Source organism: Mercenaria mercenaria, chromosome 9 (genome assembly GCF_021730395.1).
Source record: "Mercenaria mercenaria strain notata chromosome 9, MADL_Memer_1, whole genome shotgun sequence".
NCBI classification, from domain to species: domain Eukaryota; kingdom Metazoa; phylum Mollusca; class Bivalvia; order Venerida; family Veneridae; genus Mercenaria; species Mercenaria mercenaria.
In genome coordinates, this window is record NC_069369.1 from 78,031,420 (window position 1) to 78,053,252 (window position 21,833).

Consider the following 21,833-nt stretch of genomic DNA (forward strand, 5'->3'; position numbering starts at 1 on the left):
AAGTATCATTTTTAGATGTAGATGTTAGTATAGATGATGAACATAACATCAGCACCAATGTACATGTCAAACCTACCAATATTCACCAGTATGTTGATTATAGTTCGTGCCATCCTAAAGCATGTAAGGATGGTATACCTTACAGTCAAGCTAAACGGTATCGCCGAATATGTTCTGATGAGAATCAATTTTTTGGTAATATCGAACAGCTTCGGCAACACTTCCTTGTTAGAAACTACCCAGAGTCTGTTATTAATACAGCATTTGAGAAAGTTATGTGTATGTCACAAGATGATGCACTTAGAGCCTCTGTAAAACAAGATCAACATATTGTGCCTTTTGTAGTTGAGTACAACACATCTCTTCCTAATATTGGCAACATTATTAACAAATACTGGGATTTACTTCAGCTGTCAGATAATCCTGCTGTTAAAATGGTACATTTGTGTAAACCTACCATGGCTTTTAAACGTCCTAAGAATTTGAAGGACATTCTAGTTAAAACTGACTTTCATATGTTGTCTAATGTTAATTTTACATCGTTTTGATATTACAAGTTTCATCGATCCTGCATTTTCTAGTCATGTAGCAATTCATTTTAATCAAAATGGTCATAGCTTAAATGACTTTAGCTTTATGCCTATTGATGTTATCCATGATGATATGAGGAGGCTTCTAAAGGAAACTTACTGGATTCACAAACTAGATACTATTTTTCCAAAAGGAATGAATTCAAAAGTAATGTATAATTTTTCCTAAATTTCTTTACTTCATAGTGTTTTCTGTTATGTAACACAAACTGTGGTTTTCTTAATGTCAGTTAGTACTGTTTTTGCTGGTATTTTCTTTTTTTGTCTATAACACAATTTACCCAGTGATTTCTTATCTTTGTGATCCTGTACTTACTGTTATTATGATTATTAACATTATTATTTTAAATAATGTCTATAATCTTACTATGTATTAAGTATAACCACTTTTAATTTTACTTTTGTCATAATATACTTTAAACAGTACTTTAGATATACATTTGTGTAAACATTATGTAGCCTATTGTACATTGTAATTTTTACGCCAAAACGTTTGTAACGTAACGTCATCTTTTATGACGTCATATATTCATGACGTTGTTTATTTCATATCATATTTGTTAACTTCCTGAAGAAGACTAATAAAAATAGTCGAAACGTTGAATGAAAATGGAGTTAGCTTTGTAATTCTCCTGTTATCACATGTTACGGAATTTATTCTTAATGAACTGTACACGCTTACGCGAGAAGTACGGATCATCGTTGTGTATAGGTGTATAAAATACCTTAAACGTAGATCTCGGGGAATAAACAAAAGATTTATTTATCAGTAAGTGTACTGGTGGAAAAATACATTGATATAAACTGCATGAACTTTTAAGATAATCAGTACATTGATATAAACCGCTTGAATGTTTAAGAAAAGCAATACACTGATAAAAACCACTTAAATTTTCAAGAAAAGCAATACATTGATATAAACCGCTTGAACTTTTAAGAAAAGCAATACATTGACATAAACCGCTTAAACTTTTAAGAAAGCAATACATTGACATAAACCGCTTGAACTTTTAAGAAAATCAATACATTGACATAAACCGCTTGAACTTTTAAGAAATGCAATACATTGACATAAACCGCTTAAACTTTTAAGAAAAGCAATACATTGATATAAACCACTTGAACTTTTAAGAAAATCAATACAGTGATATAAACCGCTTGAACTTTTAAACAAGAGGACCATGATGGTCCTGAATCGCTCACCTGTCCCAACATGACCCAGTTTTGAACTGAGTATGATGTCGATTTTTCTATTATTTGACATAGTGACCTAGTTTTTGAGCTCATGTGACCCAGTTTTGAACCTGACCTAGATATCATCAAGATAAAAATTCTGACCAACTTTCATGAATATCCATTGAAAAATATGGCCTCTAGAGAGGTCACAAGGTTTTTTATTATATGACCTACTGACCTATTTATTGACGGTACGTGACCCAGTTTCGAATTTGACTAGATATCATCAAGGTAAACATTCTGACCAACTTTCATGAATTTCCATTGAAAAGTATGGCCTCTAGAGAGGTCACAAGGTTTTTCTATTTTTAGACCTACTGACCTAGTTTTTGACTGCAGTTGACCCAGTTTCAAAATTAACTAGATATCATCAAGATGAACATTCAGACCAACTTTCATACAGATCCCATGAAAAATATGGCCTCTAGAGAGGTCACAAGGTTTTTATATTATTTAATCTACTGACCTAGTTATTAATGGCACGTAACCCAGTTTCAAAACTGTCCTAGATATCATGAAGAAGAACATTCTGACCAATTTTCATGAAGATCCATTGAAAAATATGGCCTCTAGAGAGGTCACAAGGTTTTTCTATTTTCAGACCTACTGACCTAGCTTTTAAACACAGTTGACCAAGTTTCAAATTTTATCTTGATATCATCAAGATGAACATTCAGACCAACTTTCATACAGATCCCTTGAAAAATATGGCCTCTAGAGAGGTCACAAGGTTTTTTTATTATTAGACCTACTGACTTAGTTATTGACGGCACGTGACCCAGTTTCAAATCTGACCTAGATATCATCAAGGTAAACATTCTGACCAATTATTATGAAGATCCATTCACAAGTATGGCCTCTAGAGAGGTCACAAGGTTTTTCTATTTTTAGACCTACTGACCTAGTTTTAACTACACGTGACCCAGTTTCAAACTTGATCTAGATATCATCAAGATGAACATTCAGACCAACTTTCATACAGATCCCATGAAAAATATGGCCTCTAGAGAGGTCACAAGGTTTTTTCTATTATTTGACCTACTGACCTAGTTTTTGATGGCACGTGACCCAGTTTCAAAATTAATCTGGAAATCATCAAGATAAACATTCTGACCAATTTTCATGAAGATTTTTTGAAAAATATGGCCTCTAGAGAGGTCACAATGTTTTTCTATTTTTAGACCTACTGACCTAGTTTTTGACCGCACGTGATCTAGTTTCGAATCTGACCTAGATATCATCAAGGTGAACATTCTAACCAATTTTTATAAAGACCCCATGAAAAATGTGACCTCTAGAGTGGTCACAAGCAAAAGTTTACGCACGGACGCACGGACGACGGACGCTGCGCGATCACAAAACCTCACCTTGTCACTTTGTGACAGGTGAGCTAAAAAAGCAATACATTGATATAAACCGCTTGATAAACCGCTTGAACTTTCAAGAAAAGCAATACATTGATATAAACACAAACTGCTTGAACTTTTAAGAAATTCTTTTTTACTTTACCCATTTTATAAGAAAAAGTGTATAAATGCACATCTATCAATCATTTGTTCCCCAATAAAGACTCCGTATTACTAACCATCTTGAATTATTCTCTAGTAAATCTAGATAATCCTTTAGAAAATACGGGTGTTAAACGTTTTTCAGTCTCGTTAGTCTTATTGATATGCTGTACATGACTGTGTAGGGTAAAACGATTTAATTTAAATTTCTACAAAGCTGTGTTGGTTGGAATTCAATTCTCATCTAGTATCACCTTCAAATAAAATTCTTACTTAAGGTAGTTCTGCACGTTTGAAAAACCGGAAGTGATGGCGTAACGTCATTTATCCGGAAAACGTAGAATAAAGCCTGGATTCGGCGTACGGAAATGAAAATCAATTTATGAATTAATCGAAACATGTGAGTAAATTTGTTATAATGGCACTGTTGCTATATTTCTAAAGTCAAAATATGATATTAAAACATATGACACGTTAAAAAAATTAAAATAATTTCTTAAAATTAACGTGAAATGCCCGGTTCCCTTTAATCATGGTAAAATATCTCAAAAGTAAGCACACGGACCTATACATTTTATTTCACCAAATTATAGGCCATGTGTTTATTTACAATTGTGAGAAGTTTCATCAAATGTTACCATGGAAACGAAGCCCGTGACCTATGTATCTAAATGTAAAATTCAAAAGCGTTGACACTGGTCTATTTCAGAAACACAGCTTCGGCTTTAATTTTCATTTCAACAATATCCATGAGAATAATAGCAGCACGCTGAACGATTTTTCCATGAAAAATGGCAGACGAGGGGTACTGCTGTACGTATTCTAAGCTATGAAATTTGTTTGAATAAATGCAAATAGCACGAAAATGTAACCTACGTTAGAAATAATATGTTTTAAAGCTACATCAACCAGAAAGATAATCTTATTCAATATTTTTTTTAAAGAAATTACGATAAACAGCAAGATATAAGCTATTTTAAACATCTCTGTTACCATGGTTACTTTAAAATTTAAGAAAAATAGGGTACCATATAAAGTGCTTGGTATTGTGCTAATAATATTACCCAAATATTTCATGTTGGTCATTAACAGAATGGCACTGAAGCCGTCGAAAACCCCTATTTTTATACATAGTTGTTTAAAAATGAGAGAAAATGCGTTACCATGGAAACACGAGCCCCGCGACATATACATTTTAAGCTTATATTAGAAAGATAACGTGCATACCAGTAAAATTATCAATTATGCAGACTTCTACGGATATCAATGAAACTAAAATACACTGAAAAGTGTTTAATATCCGTATTTTCCTTCTTCTTTCAATATGAAATACCTTTGGAGGGTCATGTTCTTCAAACCTGGATAAAAATTGAACTTGAAGGGACAGAGACAAACAAAATTGAGATTGTAGCAGTTAAAACTTCATATTACACGAAATACAAAAACATGCTGCGGTTCAACTAATTTGAATTTACCCTTGTAACAAGGTATCCTACCTCCTTAACATATATAATTGAGAAATAGATAGCGTTTATAACACACAGTTAGTAGACATAAAACAAGTTCACACTAATTAAAATAGCGTTCTTATATTAAACCAACAGCACTTAATGACATCGGATAAATGATTGGCAGGAGACAGTGTCAAGTCTTGCCGAGACCGAAAAATTTATAGAGATAATTTTCAGATTGATTTAATGCTGAATGCCACTGAGACGAAGCCTTTCTCGTATCCAAATAATTTACAAGACATTGTGTCGCATCTTGCGAAGAACTAAAAACGTAAAAATTGCATAACTTGAACTCTAGACAGTATTCACGCGGCATCAAAAAGGTTTGACATCCGTCTTGATCAAGCATTCTGTCTGAATTTACATAATGGTAATTCAGAGAAAATGGTTTAAAAGAAACAAGTTTTTCTCGTGTCAGTATGAAAAATCTTGATATAGAACGCGTAACAAGTAATTCGCAGTCAATTCGAAAATAAAACAGTAGCTTTCAGTACCACAGTCGTTGACATAGCGTTTTGTTTGATTTTTTTTAGAAAAAAAGTTCAGATCTCTTTTACGACTTTCAGGAAACGAAAGTCTATTGAATTCAAAGTTAAAATGACTATCCTGATACAACATTTGACTACATCTGCTAAAAACAGACATGGATTCATATATTTCCAAAAGAAAGCACGGAAAAGACAGGGGTCTATACGTGTAGTTCACTTTGCTTACTAGAGTTTTACAAAAGTAACATAAACTTGAAGTAAAATTCTACCTCAGAAAAGAGCCATATTGCATTCGCCATACTGAAACATGTTCAGTACAGCAATGTGGCTGATTTCCTTGAGGCAAATGGTCTAAAATGATTGTTTTTTTTTTCACGGCGATCTCAGAATGTAGAAGTACAAACTTACGCATTGACGACATATTTTCTGTTGAAGACAAGCGTTCCTAGTGTGGGCAAAACGCCAGACCACAATCCAACACTGTTGATATGTAAATTCAGTGCGTCGATCCAAGGCTAAAAGAATTGCAAACATTCATAAATAAAATGAAACTATTATATTATCATAAAAATATTTGTTTCTCTTTTGTTAAAGTTCGAGTAATTTATCGCTAAAATAAGGTGAATTTCAATTTCTATACATACATACCTGACTGAGACAAAAGAAATTTGGAAAAAGACTAAACAAATATAAAACGTTAATAAATGCCTGTTTTAATTTTGCAAAACATCAATGCTGTGATTCTAACACAAGAAATAATGTAAAAGGTTATAACTACGTGGAAGAGTTAAAAACGTAACTTTGATGCACATAAATATAGATATGAAAGAATGATATTAGTAGAAGTACTATTGCAAGAAATAATAAAAAGGGCTATAATTATGTGAAAAGGTTGAAGACGGAACGTTGTTACACCTAGCTATGAGAAGAATGATAGCAGTGGAAATACAGACCTCCACATACATAGTGTTAAGTAACGTTTTCAAGAGAGATTCAGGTAAACCCTCTTCTTAAAGGAAACCGGGTAGTTGAGATAATCATAACCTTTAACTAAATACAGTTGGAACTCGATATTTCAAACTTGCCTATCTCAATATTCCGGCTTTTTCGAAGACATTTTTTAAGTCCCATTCCGAAAACACGTGCACGAAATATCATTTCAGTCTAATTTCGGTTATCTCGAAAGGTAAAACGCTCGATCCCTTGGAATTCGAGATATCGATCCCTTGGAATTCGAGATTCCGAGATTCAACTCTATCTGTATTGTAAAAAAATACATGAAGAACAACGATCCGTGCACACGGCTTCTTCATACACTACTAGCATTGTAGCACTTTTTCTACAAAGTAGAAAATACGTTACGTGTTTGGTTAAGTGTTGAGATAACTTAAATATTAATTTGGAGAAGTTAAAGCCAGTATCTATAGACATGATGGACTCTTACCCCGGGATGTCCCAGCTTGTAGTTAACTTCATTGTTGAGGAAGAAGTATTGTGTTGGTGTGTATTCGATCTTTTCTCCCCGGCTGGTCAGGAGCCTGTTTACGGCTGTTGAAGCATTGGGTATCGCAGCATAACCATAGATCATCACGACTAATAACGTGAAAATTGTGGTTGGTGTCAGGATATAGGCGATCTGGTAAAGAAGATAATAAACATGGTGAAATCGAGAGAAATCAGAAAGAAATAATAAAGTTCTCTAATCTAATTCGAAACAAATGTTTAATATTTATTCTCATTTAAAACAAAAACAGGAGTGAGGTAAATAAAAAATGCATATGTACAAAATTATTAATAAAATCTGTAAAAAGATCCTTTGCGCACTTGTATGTAAGAGCTTACTCTTCAGTAATGCATGACTACAATCCTCTTTATACATTTCTTTATCTCTTTTAATGATTTAAAACTCTAAAGCCGTCATTTTTATCAGGAGCATGCATAGTTATCTTATATATAGATGAATTTACACTCGGCCCGTTCCTTCGTAACGGAAGTAAAAATTCGGGCATGCACACTCTACGTAGTGCAAAAGACATGGCCAAAGAGTTTTAATTCTCCATCAAGTTACAATGAACCAGAAACGTCAATATTTTTACACAATTATGTTACAATAAAAAATTGAAAATGTACCTTTGCAATTAGAGACGTCCCTCTAAATGTAAGGAAATATATAGCGACCCATGTTGCCAACAGACACAACGCAATATACCATACAATGTAACCACCTTCTCCAATATGTTCCGACTTTTGTAGGAAATCCTCACTGTAAATTGCAATATAAAACATTTTGTGTAAGAACCATTGGTGAATTCAGCATTTAATTGTATATACTTGAAAAGTCGAAATCGAAAATACAGTAAAGTCAATCTGTTCAGCTTGTTTTACTACTATTAAACATTCGTATATTAAACAGTTATTAATTTAGTTTAATCTAAACTAATTCATTTTAGCTCGATGTGATGAAAGCTTTAAGCTTATTTCAACAACCTTTCCTGGGAAAAAACCAGTACTGGTGTCCTTTGAGAAGACGTGGTCGTGACCAAAGTAGGGCACGAACTAAGACCTCCGGGTTTAACGACCGACACTTTAACCAATAGACCACCATTCCCTTTCAAACAGTTATTGTATAAATGGGGAAAATCCAAATTTTTGGACCTGACCAGTCGAACTCTGTAAATTCCATAGATTTTGATATTCACCAATATTATCATACAGCAGTAAGTATTTTATTATATGACTCACCGAAAAATGAACAATATAATCAGACTAAAATGATTACAGGCAGTTAGCCCTGTTCTATTCAAACTAGAAATGCAGAGAAAACATTCATCGTCAAATATTATATCACCCCATTTGGTTTGTTAAAAAGAATATCATTTTTTGTTGTGAATGCCACTATGTAACCGACCAATGGGATAAGCGGGATTTACGGGTTGTAAAATAATCCTTTTAATAAAGCGATTCACAGTATTGTTTGGCCAAATTCCAAATTTCTGAATGAAAGTTTTTTCTTCCATATAGGAGAAAAGTGTTAGACGGCGCATTGCGTAAATCATTTCTTGGAGATATCTTTGAGGCAGCAAATGTACATAATTCATGGTGAAGCGAAAGTGTCTTGTCCCTGAAATTCAGAATTTATCTACAGCACCTTGCTTTGCTGCTTCGACAGTTTAATCTGTTTATCGATTTTAGCTGCCCTAGCAAAACGAAACAATGGGCGAAAACTTTGGGCTTCGAGAATACTTGTACAAATTATGGATGACCATCTCTAGGAATATTTGTATGTTAGAGGTCAGTACTGGTTTCTTCCTCTTGTGTATCGGTTATCGATGCCATACACCGGACACGTTAAAGAACCAGATTGTTTATTCGCAAAGAGCTAGGCTAAGTTAGCCGGACAGGACCCAGTTATTCGAAATATAAACAGTTGATAAAGGTAACGGTCGATTAACTTTAAAGGTTACAACTCTACATTTTAGCAGACTCAGTAAAACAAATCTGCGAGTCAAGGATTATGAACAATAAAATGTCTTTTCAGTTAAAGTAAAACATCAAACATGCTTTGACCATCAAGTCAAAATTTAACTGACGGTTAGTTTAACAGCCGGTTAAAGCTTAGGACAACTGGACCCAGGCCTGTATCTAAAGGATTTCTGTCTCTCTGTTCTGAGGGCATTCTCTCATTCTGTCCCTCGCTCTGTGTCTGTACTAGTATAGGATGAATTAGGCGCCCTGAGTGGCTGCCTTTGCTCTATGTAAAGCGCATTTGAACGTGTTTATCACGAAAAGGGCGCTATATTGATCCTGTATAAAAATGGTAATAATAATTATGTGTAGTTGAACTGACAATGGTTACCTACATGACAAAATTTTGAGAGACAAAAAAAACTAAGTAAAACTACTTAAGAGACTGCGGATGATAATGTATGCCGCTATCATTTTAGCAAGTTATTGAATGCTTTTTGTTAAAACGACTAAAGCAGCTGCTGTTAAATCGCACTAACTCTCTAGGGGGACATCAACCATAAAAAACTAGACCAGTATGTCTAAAAGCGGAATAATTGCAACAAATGTTTTTTATTTTACGGCACAGCTTCACATCTGAAACATTTACTTAAAATTTCTTTGACATATATTAGTCTTTAATGGTCGCGATTGACACGGGAAGTGAAAAACAAATGACTGAATTATTTTTTCTGTTTATTCTGTTATTTCACTGCGCCAGTCAAATATAAGACATTGGTGAAAACTATCACACAAATAGTTGAAAGTAAGACATTTCAAGGTGTTTTTTGTGCAGTTTTAGTATGAAATTATGTTTACAGTTGCCTGAAAATTGCAATTTAATTATATTGCGTAAAAGAATTGTTCAAAATGATTTACACTTGAGGGGTTTGAAAAAAAAGTACGAAAGTGTTTCGTCATCCCGTATATTCAATTTAACGAGGACATAAATCTTACGTTTTAACACCAACAGACGAAGGAATACGTAATGGAAGGGAAATTGATTGACTTTAGAGGCCCACATCCTTAAGACATTAGTTTCATGAAGAAAATGGAAACCTTTGTTGTTCACTCCCATTTCGACAACTAATAATCACTATGTTAATGCCTAAGCTCTTTTAAACTTTAACGATTTCTATTAATTAGTATTAAAGTACAAAACTCCAAATTTCAAATGTCAATAGAACCTCCTATTAATGCCATATTAAGATACTGGAAGGAAATCAGCAGCCTTTCCCTCCCATTAGAGAGCAATTTCGTTGCTGATATCACAGATGGAGGCGTAATGTCGAATATTTATAACTTTCCCCATTATTGTTAAAATAGATTTTACAATCTTTATAAAGATATGGAAGCTAATAATGTGATATAAATGACAATAGAAGTTAAAATGTCTTAAACACAAGCTGTATGAAACTATAATTAAAACCTTTTCTAGAAACCTGTGTTCGTCAATTGAGTTAGAATGTGCAAAGACGATGAGATAGTATCAATTTGTATCATTACTCGTTAGCAATTAAATGTTCCATAACAACTTAATAATATTAATTTATCCCGGCCTTCCAGGAATAATTCGCTTAGGCTGTTTCTCTTTTTTTTCCCAGAGAAAACGCTAGAAGTTTACGTACTTACATAAACATAATACAACTTCAGTGGCAAACATAACGGAATATGCTATGTTGTTCAAAAGTATGTCTTATTTGAAAAATACTCTGAAACGAATTATGTCTTGTGAAAAAATTTCAAACTCGGCTTCAATAGGAACATTATCAGTCTTTCAAAAATCTACAAAAAATGACAGCTATTTCGTACCATGGCAATGTAAATTAAAATAGCGGATTCAACTTTATTTCAAATATACACATACACATACTTCAAGTCTCAATGGATGAAAAAAGAGGATTAAAATTGTTATTGAGATACTCACTGGAAGTACTTGTCGGCAGGTCGGTGGTGAAATTTCAGTTCACTGAAAAACAGAAAAAAGAAGTTATATGTTTATTTGAAAAAAAAATAGTTTAGTCATATCACAAACGATGTACAGTAAATCAAACAACGTCATGTAAAAATCCTCAAACTGGAAGTCAAAATTTCTGTGTCGACATCTCAAGATAATTCTCTATAGATTTTCTTTTATAAAATGAAAATATCGATTTTTCATGCATATTTCCTTTTTACACTATTTTTTAACGGAAATACACAATATAACTGCAATTGTTCACTGTAACATAGTTATATTCATTGATTACTTTTAGTTTTAGTAAATACGCCGTTTCAATCATTATAAAGAAACTTTTCGTTTGTTCAAAACTTCAGCTTTTATATTTTAACACGAGTTTACTAATGTATTTTGCATACATAATGCTATTACCTTATTGTATTGTTCACACCAGTTTGCGCTGCCCACGGATACGGCCACTGCAATGATGCAAATGCAAAGTATAGGGCGTAACTTAGTTCCACCCCGTGTAACAAACACCGGATATATGTGAGTACAAGAATAGACACTGCAGCTCCTGAAAAATAATTATGACAGAAATGAAATTTAGTTCCACCCAGTACATCGGATACACTTGAGAGAGAGCATTGGCTACGAAGGTACCTAATGGTCATATAATGGGGCGTTTTGGTGTGGGATGGGGATGGTGGAGAGGTGGTGGTTGGTGGGGATGGGGCAAGAGACTGAATGCTCTGGTGAATATCTAGAATTTGCCCTGTTTGTTCAGGAACATTACGATGTATACTACTAAGTATGTAACACGTGATAGCACTTAGAATTTGCAGTTTTGCTTATTTTTATCTGAATTTCAAAGTGATAACTTTAAGAACAAACTCTCCGATGTTTTCCACGGAAGGCGCGCGTTGTGATGCAAGGTCAAAACATTTGTTATTTCAACGGTGGATAGTAGTGGACGATGGTGTTGTTTCAGAGATTCATGACTTTAAATGGATTCAGTGCTGAATCAAATAAATCAAGATTATCATTAAGAAAGCAGAAACATGTAGGTACTAGTTTTTCAACTACCATCTGTATATAAGATACATTGGACTGATTAAAGTAAGCATGAAGGCCACATAGACTACAAACGGTGTAGAATATTTTACATCCAGATGGTTATTACATACCTTAAATAAATGTGACGGAAGCATTTACAAAACGCTTCCAGATTAATGTCATTCGTTTAAGGTACTTGTTCTGTAATGCCATTCGGAAATTTAGTTATATAACGTTTCCGCCAGACGGGACAGACTTTGCGGAAAACATAATAGCATCTGCGTAACTAATAATTGAAAAATGGGGACAATACACCTGAGAGTACGAAGTCGATCCAGGATAACCGGTTGGCAGTGTGGACCAACTGCCGTATATTTCAAACTCACTTGTGCAGCATGTAAAGTGTATAGACCTGATCGGTGGGGAAGGATCGTAAAATATATGCACACCAACAATATTAACAGTATTTAGTTCCTATTAGTTCCAAGTTTTAAACAATTTCAAGCATTTTCATCTGATATAAAAATGTTTGATTTTCTGACATAATTCTAGAGGGATCTGCTTTAAAAGCATGAGCAATAACCCAATGCCAAGGATAACCCTCATTCATTATATAAAATTAATTTCCGTAGATTAAGTGACCCTTGGGAGAGACATAGTTCTGTTGTTCGCTGGAAGATTAATCGACGTAATGTCTGTAGCGTCATTTTCCATTTATATCCATTGACTAATGCAGGCTCGGTACAGATTCTGAGCACTATCACTGCAGGCGGTTATTATGTTTAGAGAAGCGCCTACATTTTGAAACATAACCGAAATATGTAATGTTGCCATATTTGATAAGGCGATAGGAATTGCAATTATAAAACGCATTCAGATAAAAATGCATGAGTGAAGATTTCTTGATAAATAAGGAAGAATGAGCATGCATGAAAAAATTGAGAACGCTTCGACAGTTTTCCAGTTATGTGAAACAAAAGTTGTTTTTTATCAAAAGTTATTGAGAAGTAATTTACCTGCTTCAGAAAGAAACAAACCGCGACAGGGGAAGTCGTATGATGGCCTAACTCTTAAAAACAATAATTATCCTTGTGAAGAGAATTAAAAGACTGAGTCTAGCCAAATATCTAAAATCTAGCATTTGGCACAGTTTGAAAAACCGACTATTTTGTGTTCTCGGCACCAGGTTTTTTCCTGTAATTTGTTACTCAAAAAGACCTGGTCGGGAGACTCCGTTTAAATGTAATTCTGAAACCCGTTAAATGCAATTTCTAAATCAAGGAAGCCAACTAAAATAAACGCAATTTTCGGCACCAACGTCAATGTTCCCTACCGATGACGCCTATGTGACGGAAGATAAAGCACTTAACCTACCGGAAATCCCGTTTCTAAAAGACTTTTATTAATGATAAAAAAAACAACACCAAGCTATATGACCTGCCAACACAATACTCTTTTTAAACAGACTTTCATTTTTAATGTAAAAAAAAAAAAAAAAAAAAAAAAAAAAAACTAGCGAAACTTCCGATAATGGAAAAAGATGCCGTAGTTAACAGGTGTTCCATGTTTCATTGAATGTAAAATTACGCGGCTAAACAGGGAGATTTAGTGATTTGTTGGGTTACTCATTAAGAGGCGCTCTTGGAAGGTTGCCTTGTTCAACCATTTTTGACGGATAAAGCATTTTTAAAACTTAAGTGTCATATTTTTGTTAATTCGCAGGCGCCCTGGACAATTTGGTTTTATTTGTTTAGAGATTTAAAAAGCCATTCCAAAATATTAAGGTTTACATAAAAAACGATGCATTTATTTGTAACCTTTAGCGAATAAGATTAATTTTCATCACGCATATGAAGCCAACTGGAAGAGCTTTTAGTGTAGGTTGTTGCCGTCAATATAATTCTTGTTTTTATATTTTGTTTTATACACAGCGCAAAGTCAATAAACGAGAATTGACAAAAACACTACTGATATCTAGAATACAAGACCTTTCGTCCTAAGTAATATTTAAACTGAAACTTCCTGCATCAAAACATGAGAAAACCGTAGAGAAAATGCTGTTGTACTTTCTTTATCGAATACCCTGTACGCATCCTCGTTTAAATGTTTTAATTAATACCTTGAAATATTAATATTGGTTTTCTATTATAGAAGATGTATATTGCCAAGTTTCCGTAGTACTTTGAAGGTTGCCCACGGGGACTATATTCAGAAGAAAATGAATAGGAGAAAATCAATATTAATTTACGTACATCTATAACTTGCTTTAAACAGTGAGATAGATCGCGTGCTTCGGGGACGGCATCAATAATGCAGTTTGCATATTTTGTAAACAAGTTTCAATGCAGGCAAGCATAATGGAAGTGCACTTTTAAGGGTAGCACGCTTTCAAATTCTTTGTTATTAAACTAGAGATTATTTTACACGAAAAACATATGACTCCCTCCACATGCCACGCAGAAATTGTAAAATGACACAAATTAAGGGCCATAACTCCAATAAAATTCACTGAACTTTAACATTCCAACGAAGTACACAAAAAGGTTTGGCAGTCATAACTCCTGTGAAGTTTGGTGGAGTTCCAACTAGTAGTTAAGGAGCAGTAGCACAAATAAAAATATTTGACAAATCAATGGTGATTCATCAGAAAATGACGACTATATGCACAACTACGCTTCACACTAATCACTCGTCAGGTTTGGTGAAATTTAACATAGATATACTTGTTTACAGCAAGTAGTGTAAAAAAAGTGTCAAATATGAAAAATCAAGAGCCATAACTTTGCTGCTGAAAATCAATGAACCCGAACATGTCGATAACATTATCACTAGCTCTGGCACTGATTATTCGTGTAAGGTTCGGTGGAACTCTGTCCAACGGTGTAAGAAAATATGCCAAATATAAAAAGATCAGCAAATAAAGGGCCATAACTCTCCTGAAAATCACTGACGATGATATGCATAAAAACGCCAGGGAACAAATCCGCCCTATTATAGAAGGGAATTGGCTAAAACATCATAAGATTTGACGAATCAAAGGCCATGAAACAGCAAACTGGAACATATCCAAGATTATGCATAACTGGGCTTTGCAATGATACCTTTTATGAAATTTGCTGTAATTCCTCTTGGTAGTATCGCAACAGTTGCCCGTTCAAGGTAAAATACGACGAATCAAGGTCTATAACTCTAAAATCACTACTAAAACACTAAAAATAAATGAAATCGAACATGCAAATATCAAGCACAATAAGGCTTGGCACTGATCATTCCTGTAAGGTTTGATGGAAATCTGCCAAATAATACAAAAGAAATGAGTAAAACATCATAAAATTTGATGAACCAAGGACCATATCTCCGCTGAAAATCATCGAACCAGATAATGTCGACGATATGGATAACTAGACTTGGAACTGATCACTTTGTGATTTTTGTGTAAAAGTTTGTGAGATACATAGTCCCCCACATTATAATTAGCAATTTACAGTGATTTTGTACTTTAATTTGAAATCGTTACAAAACACATTTAAAGTAAGAATCAGATAAATGTACGTTTTCATACATTTAACACGTAAGCAAGAAGGCTTATCAGCTTATAAATTACTGCGCAATAACTTACCTTTCAAAATGGGTACAAGAATGCTGAATATACCGACGATTCCTCTCTTGAACAAAGCGCCAAGTTTAATCTGCACATAACAAACTGGTATGCAAATTAGGACCATTAACACGTAGAATGCTACCAGAAAAAGACCTGCAAACAGAAAAAAGTAAATGTTCTACTTCATTACAAAATGTGTTTAATATTAAATCGCCGCTATTCAGCAATTACTGCCTGCATTAAAAGTAAACACTTAAATACTTCAACTTTCTGAAATATTATCCTATAGACTGACTTTTGCCTCTTTGATAGCACTTTTAGACAAATTTTTAGTTAATTTACCTCTTTTAGATATAACACTAAATTCATTGTTATATATGTGTTAATGCCGACAAGCATTGAAATGGCGGGTGTCATTATTTGGAATAAGATAAACTTATGTCATTGATGAAACCAAACCTAAGAAGTGATAAGTTTTTCACATTATGACATGTTTCATATGTGTGCAGTATTTGACAATATTTGTTTCATTTGATATGTAGTGTTATTTAACGCCTTTCTCTCCAATCACGTAACAGATGTAAACCGAGTAACATCATTAATGCAAAAATTCTCAGATATGTTGTACATGTTTTATTATTATTTTTTATTTTTGCAAAAGTATGCTTTCCGATACAAAAGTAGATCCAGTATAATTAAATATACATGTATGTTTCGATTTTGGATGTTTGTTTACGTCAGAGACTATTGAAAAAGCTACACCCTGCCTAATCCATTTAGAGGCAAAAGTAGCGACAATGTTCAAAGAAAATGTATAAAGAACATTTCGGTCAATATTTCTGTGCTATTCACCTTAAATTGGTTTAATTAAGTAGTTCCGTCATTTCATAAGGTGTTTTGTTTAGATTGACAAAATTTCATACTTTTTTTGTGAGTAGCCTTGCAGTTTCTTTAAGGTATTTCGTGCTACAGGACAAGTTATTATATCATATCACTGGATGCAGCTAAAAGTATAATATTTGAGCCGTGCCATGAGAAAACCAACATAGTGGGTTTGCGACCAGCAAGGATCCAGACCAGCCTGCGCATCCGCGCAGTCTGGTCAGGATCCATGCTGTTCGCTAACAGTTTCTCCAATTCTAGTAGGCTTTAAAAGCGAACAGCATGGAGCCTGACCAGACTGCGCGGATGCGCAGGCTGGTCTGGATCCATGCTGGTCGCAAACCTACTATGTTGGTTTTCTCATGGCACGGCTCATTTAACATGTTATAATATTATATATACACATTAAATACACATGTATACAGATTGCAGCTATACAGGTGTAAGAATTGATGCATTTAAAACATACTCTATTAATCGTTTAGAAATTTTAATGAAATAAGATCAGAAACTGAACATTATGCTAACGACAATTATGTCGACCATGTTTTAGAAACAGCCACCATCTTCATAAAATAATCTTCCTTAACTTTTTTCAATATCAAAATCAAGTTACTTCACATATTTGAAACCCTGTACAGCTAAATTTAAGCCATTTAATTACCCAGACGGCCAACTTGAAAATGGCGTCCACATTAGAATTATCTGCTAAATAAAGTTATTTCATCCGTTATTCATGTAACGTCTATCGACATACGGTTGGTATTTCCGACAAAAGCAGTTAATACTACTGTAGGGACAACTTTAATACATTCATTTTTTTTTTCGGCTTAAATAACTCTTTTTTAGAAAATGATACTTTAGATATTTTTCAGACTGAGCTCTTTGTAGCAGTTACCTACACACATATCTAAAATAAGTAGGCCTACTTGAAATTTGTAGTTTCAGTTCCACTGCCTAACTCGTATTAATTTCAGCTTTATTTCCACAATTTCTGTCCCATTTAGAGCTCCATACTACTGACGTTATTATTGTTTCGCTCGAGATTGAATACTTTACCTGTTTATAGAAACCATTATTGTTTATACATTGTTACATAATTGCCTGTATCGATATTCGCGGCTAGCAGTTGCAGAAGTATGCTGCGCAAATTTTAATTGCATTACACTCGGTAAACACAAGCTGTTTCTTTTTATCTATTTTACAAGAAAGAAAATATGGCTGCTCTGTACAGATCGGATGTATATCAGTCTGGGAACATTCTTTTTGTATTCATTTTCTTCAGACAAAACTGAGGAAAACGATATTACAAGCCAAAACTTGTGTCCCGTTGATTTAGCTATGATCTAGCTATGATCTTTATTCTTTATATGAGCCGTGCCATGAGAAAACCAACATAGTGGCTTTGCGGCCAGGATCCATGCTGTTCGCTAACAGTTTCTCTAATTCCAATAGGCTTTGAAAGCGAACAGCATGGATCCTGGCCAGACTGCGCGGATGCGCAGGCTGGTCTAGATCCATGCTGGTCGCAAAGCCACTATGTTGGTTTTCTCATGGCGAGGCTCAATTATTTATAATTAAATCTAGTTCATTCTAAAAAACGTTTTCATCAATATTCATGTCTATATTTATTTGATCAAAAAGAAAAACAATCGCATGTACATGAACTGTTAAACAAGTCATAACTGAATTTAAAAAATATTTGTTGATGTGACAGCATTCGAAATTTTAATTCGAGGAGCAGTTTAGAAGGGTGACGTTGAATTAAGTTATCGCACCTTTAAGTCGACACGGAATTCATTCATTCATTTTTACTGGCAAATCGGTAAAATACATTACTTTTGCCCATTTACAAAATTATTTGACAAATATGGCCAAGGCAATCAACACAAACGTGAAAATTACATACATTGTAAGTTTCAAGAGATATAAAATTCAATTCTTAAGGATAATATCACAAATAATACAAGAAAATCAAATCAGGAAGCAGTTACATGGTCACGAGAAAGCCGCCTCGTTCTAAATGCCTCTTTAACATAGTGAGCACAATTAAGCATAAGTTTTTTGCTATTTGTTGACAATATATTTGCAAACTTTTTTGCCAAGTGGGCCATGGATTATATCCTAAATATTTATTTCTTATATCTACATATTTTGGACAACAGAGAAGAAAATGATATTCTGATTCAACAGCGTTACATGTACATAATTTGCATTTGCGATCATTTCGTTCAATATTTAAATATCTGCCAGAATCTATTTCTAAGTTATGAGTACCTAGTCTTAGACATGTGAGTTCTTTTCTCAACGAGCAGTTGGATACAATATCTAAATATTTTTCATAACAGAATTGTGTTTTGAATTTTCTGAAATAATCAAGCTTGGGCATATTCTGAATACAGGTATTCCAGTTTTGAATATATTGATCTCGTAGACGCTGCTTTAACAAAGGCAAATAGTTAACATTCGTATCATAGTTTAACCACACGTCACTAAAACCTAGACTGTCTAGTAAACGTTTTACATTGTTTGCCCAAGTAACATCAATATTACTACTACATTGATCTACAAACATTTTATACACGGGTGTACTCTGGTTTTTCATTACCAGTATTTCAGAACCCTTTCTTTACAAATAACAGAAAGGGGAAATCTACCTAACTCTCCAAAAACAGCTACATTTGGTGTTTGTTGGCGTACGCTAAGAATATTTTTACAAAACTTTACATGGATTTTGTCAATTTCTTTATAATCAAAAATGCCTCATACCTCTGCGTTGTACAACAAAATTGGTAACACCATAGAGTCAAAAAGTGATAATTTAGTTCTTATATCTAAATTAACCCTACTAAATAATGCTTGCAAAAAATTATATGCTTACAAGTATTGATCGGACAATGACTTAAATTTTTCATACTTCCAGTAAAAGTAAAATTAACACCTAGATAACAAAAGTGATCCGCCACTTCAATTGATTCGCCGTTTACGAACCATTGTTGGTCGTGTCTCTGTCTACGTTTTTCAAATATACATATTTTAGTTTTATTAACATTAATGTTCAATCCCCACTTTAAAGAATAACTATACACTGAATCTAGCTGGGCTTGTAAAGTACGTGGATCAGTTGTGAATAACGCTATATCATCTACAAAAAGTAAAAAATACATAGATAACTGGTTGAGATCATTCTCTGTTAAAGCTTTGAAGTCGATGGTGTCACATATATCATTAACAAAAAGGATAAATAAAATCGGCGAGAGTGGTTTCCCTTGTTTTAAGCCGAGGGTTACATCGAAAAAATCAGATAAAGACATTGATGAAGAAAGTTTCACACAAGAGGTAACAGAAGCATATATCGATTTCAACATTATTATCATCTTAGAGCTAACGCCTGATTTCGACAGCTTTAACCACAGTGCATCTCTAACAATAGTATCAAAAGCTTTTTCATAATCATTAAAAGCACAGTATAATTTAGATTTACAATTAAAAACATTTTGAATAATTGGGTGGAGTAAAAATACACAATCAGCTGTGGACCAATTATCTCTAAAACCGAATTGTGATTCGTTTAAAATATTCTGTTCTTCACACCATCTATTTAATCTATTTCTAAGAGCTAGTGAATTTTTTAGCAAATATGCTGACAAGGGCGGACCCCCGATAATTGGCTGGGTTTGAAGTATCACCCTTTTTATGTATCGGTACAATAATACCTTTGCACCAAGCCTGTGGGTAGATTCCAGAATCAAAAATTTTGTTGAAAAGTGTTACAAGATATGGTGAAATAAATGCATTCGAATCAATGAAAAATTCCGCTACTATTCTGCTATTATCAGCACTTTTATGTCTCTGCATTGACCGTATAGTTTTTGAAATTTCCTCAGCTGTAAAAGCGCAGTCTTATGTCTCAATCAAAAGTGGTTCAGATTGTATATTAGGTTCTACTTCCTCGAAATATTTTTAAAATGATCTACAAAATCAGCCATACTGACATCAGATATATTTCCCGTACCATTATTCCTAAATTCATCAATGTATTTCCAAAATTTTCTTGGGTTATTTTTGCTCATAGCAGACAGCTTAACCTTTTCACTGTAATTAAAACTACGCTTTGCTCTCCTTTTTACTGCGCAAAAGTTACTTCTGCTGTCCAAAAAGTTGGTTCTATTCTCTTCAGAAGAATTACAATGAAAAATTCTTTTATTTGTTAAAAACAATGCTTTCGCCTGTTTGCAGTTATCATCAAACCATGGCGCCCTTTTTATAATTCGTTTTGTATTCTTCGTGGAACAAGTTCTGCCGTGTATTTTAAAAGAAATATCATATACAATATCAGAAAAAGCTATACACATATCAATATCAATTTCATCAGATATCAATTTATGAGTTATCATCAAATAACATCCTATTATCATTCAACAATGCCTGAAATATATCCGGATCAGTATCTTTCCAGAAAATTTTATCATATGTTAATATATCGGTATGATGAAATATCATATGCTCATATTCTAAAGAAATTACAAGTGGGCAGTGATCAGAAAATTCTGTCATTTCTAAAACATTCATATTTGATATACTTGAGAAATTTCTATAAGTAGTTAATAAATAGTCAACTACACTGGCTGCTCTCCTGTTTCGGATAGTATTATAGCACGTAAAGTCTCCACGCTCAAGGCGACCGTTTATAATTAAAATGCCGTTTAAGGTCGAGATCACAGAAAACCAACTTAAGTACACCACACTCAAACATATTCTAACTTACAGGACAATACAGATGAAAGCGTGTGACAACACGTTAGAATATGCAAAACTTCAAAATATATAATGGCAAGAGTACCATAGGGCCTACCGTTTTTACAGCAAGTTCAAATATGAGAAATGAACATGTCATGAAAATGAAATAAAAAAATATACTTGTTTATGCTATTGGAAAGGCTAAACTGTTCAAGTGAAAACACCATTTTTACAAGACAAGGTAGACTATATTTATGGTAATTGTTTGGGATGATGTTACGTGACTATCCATTTAGTCTCTAAAAGCAGAGATGATTTAGAGAGGAAATTACGTCTGATAGCGTCCAGTAATCTGATTTCTGTTCATTACGAATTTGCCACCAACCAACAAAATCTCTTTAGAGCGGGTTTATTGTAATTGGAATGACATGTTGTTCTCAGACAAATGAAAAGCTAAGAAGCACGATTTTTTATGTCAGTTTCTGTTCAGCCAAGATCTTTTATGCTGAACGATAGGTAGTATTCATGTCTCCAAGGCTCCAAGCCTCCTAGTGTATACCAAAATATTAGATACATTTCACTCTTTTTCAAAAATGCACTGAAAACATGTTTTTGAAGTCTTATCATCATTACCATCAGTCTCATCATTAGTTTCACTGTCATTTATTATAGTCATCATCTGCGCATCCGTCATTTTATTTTAATATTTTCATCATTATTAGTTTAATTACAATAATAATAACAATAATAATCATCATCATCGTCGTCATCATCATCA

At 33.7% G+C, this 21,833-nt stretch overlaps 1 protein-coding gene across 1 annotated transcript in view; it reads right to left on the bottom strand.

Annotated features, from left to right (window-relative positions):
* Positions 1-1,228: 1,228 nt before the first annotated feature.
* The window catches only part of LOC123547528 (sodium- and chloride-dependent transporter XTRP3B-like), a 48,513-nt gene continuing 27,908 nt past the window's right edge, over positions 1,229-21,833 (bottom strand). Inside the window, exons 2-8 of the mRNA XM_053550665.1 lie at positions 15,452-15,586; positions 11,209-11,353; positions 10,765-10,806; positions 7,464-7,596; positions 6,778-6,969; positions 5,742-5,848; positions 1,229-1,328 (exon numbers count right to left, since the gene is read on the bottom strand). Of these exons, the coding sequence (XP_053406640.1) occupies positions 1,229-1,328; positions 5,742-5,848; positions 6,778-6,969; positions 7,464-7,596; positions 10,765-10,806; positions 11,209-11,353; positions 15,452-15,586 (854 nt within the window). The remainder of the gene's footprint in view (positions 1,329-5,741; positions 5,849-6,777; positions 6,970-7,463; positions 7,597-10,764; positions 10,807-11,208; positions 11,354-15,451; positions 15,587-21,833) is intronic.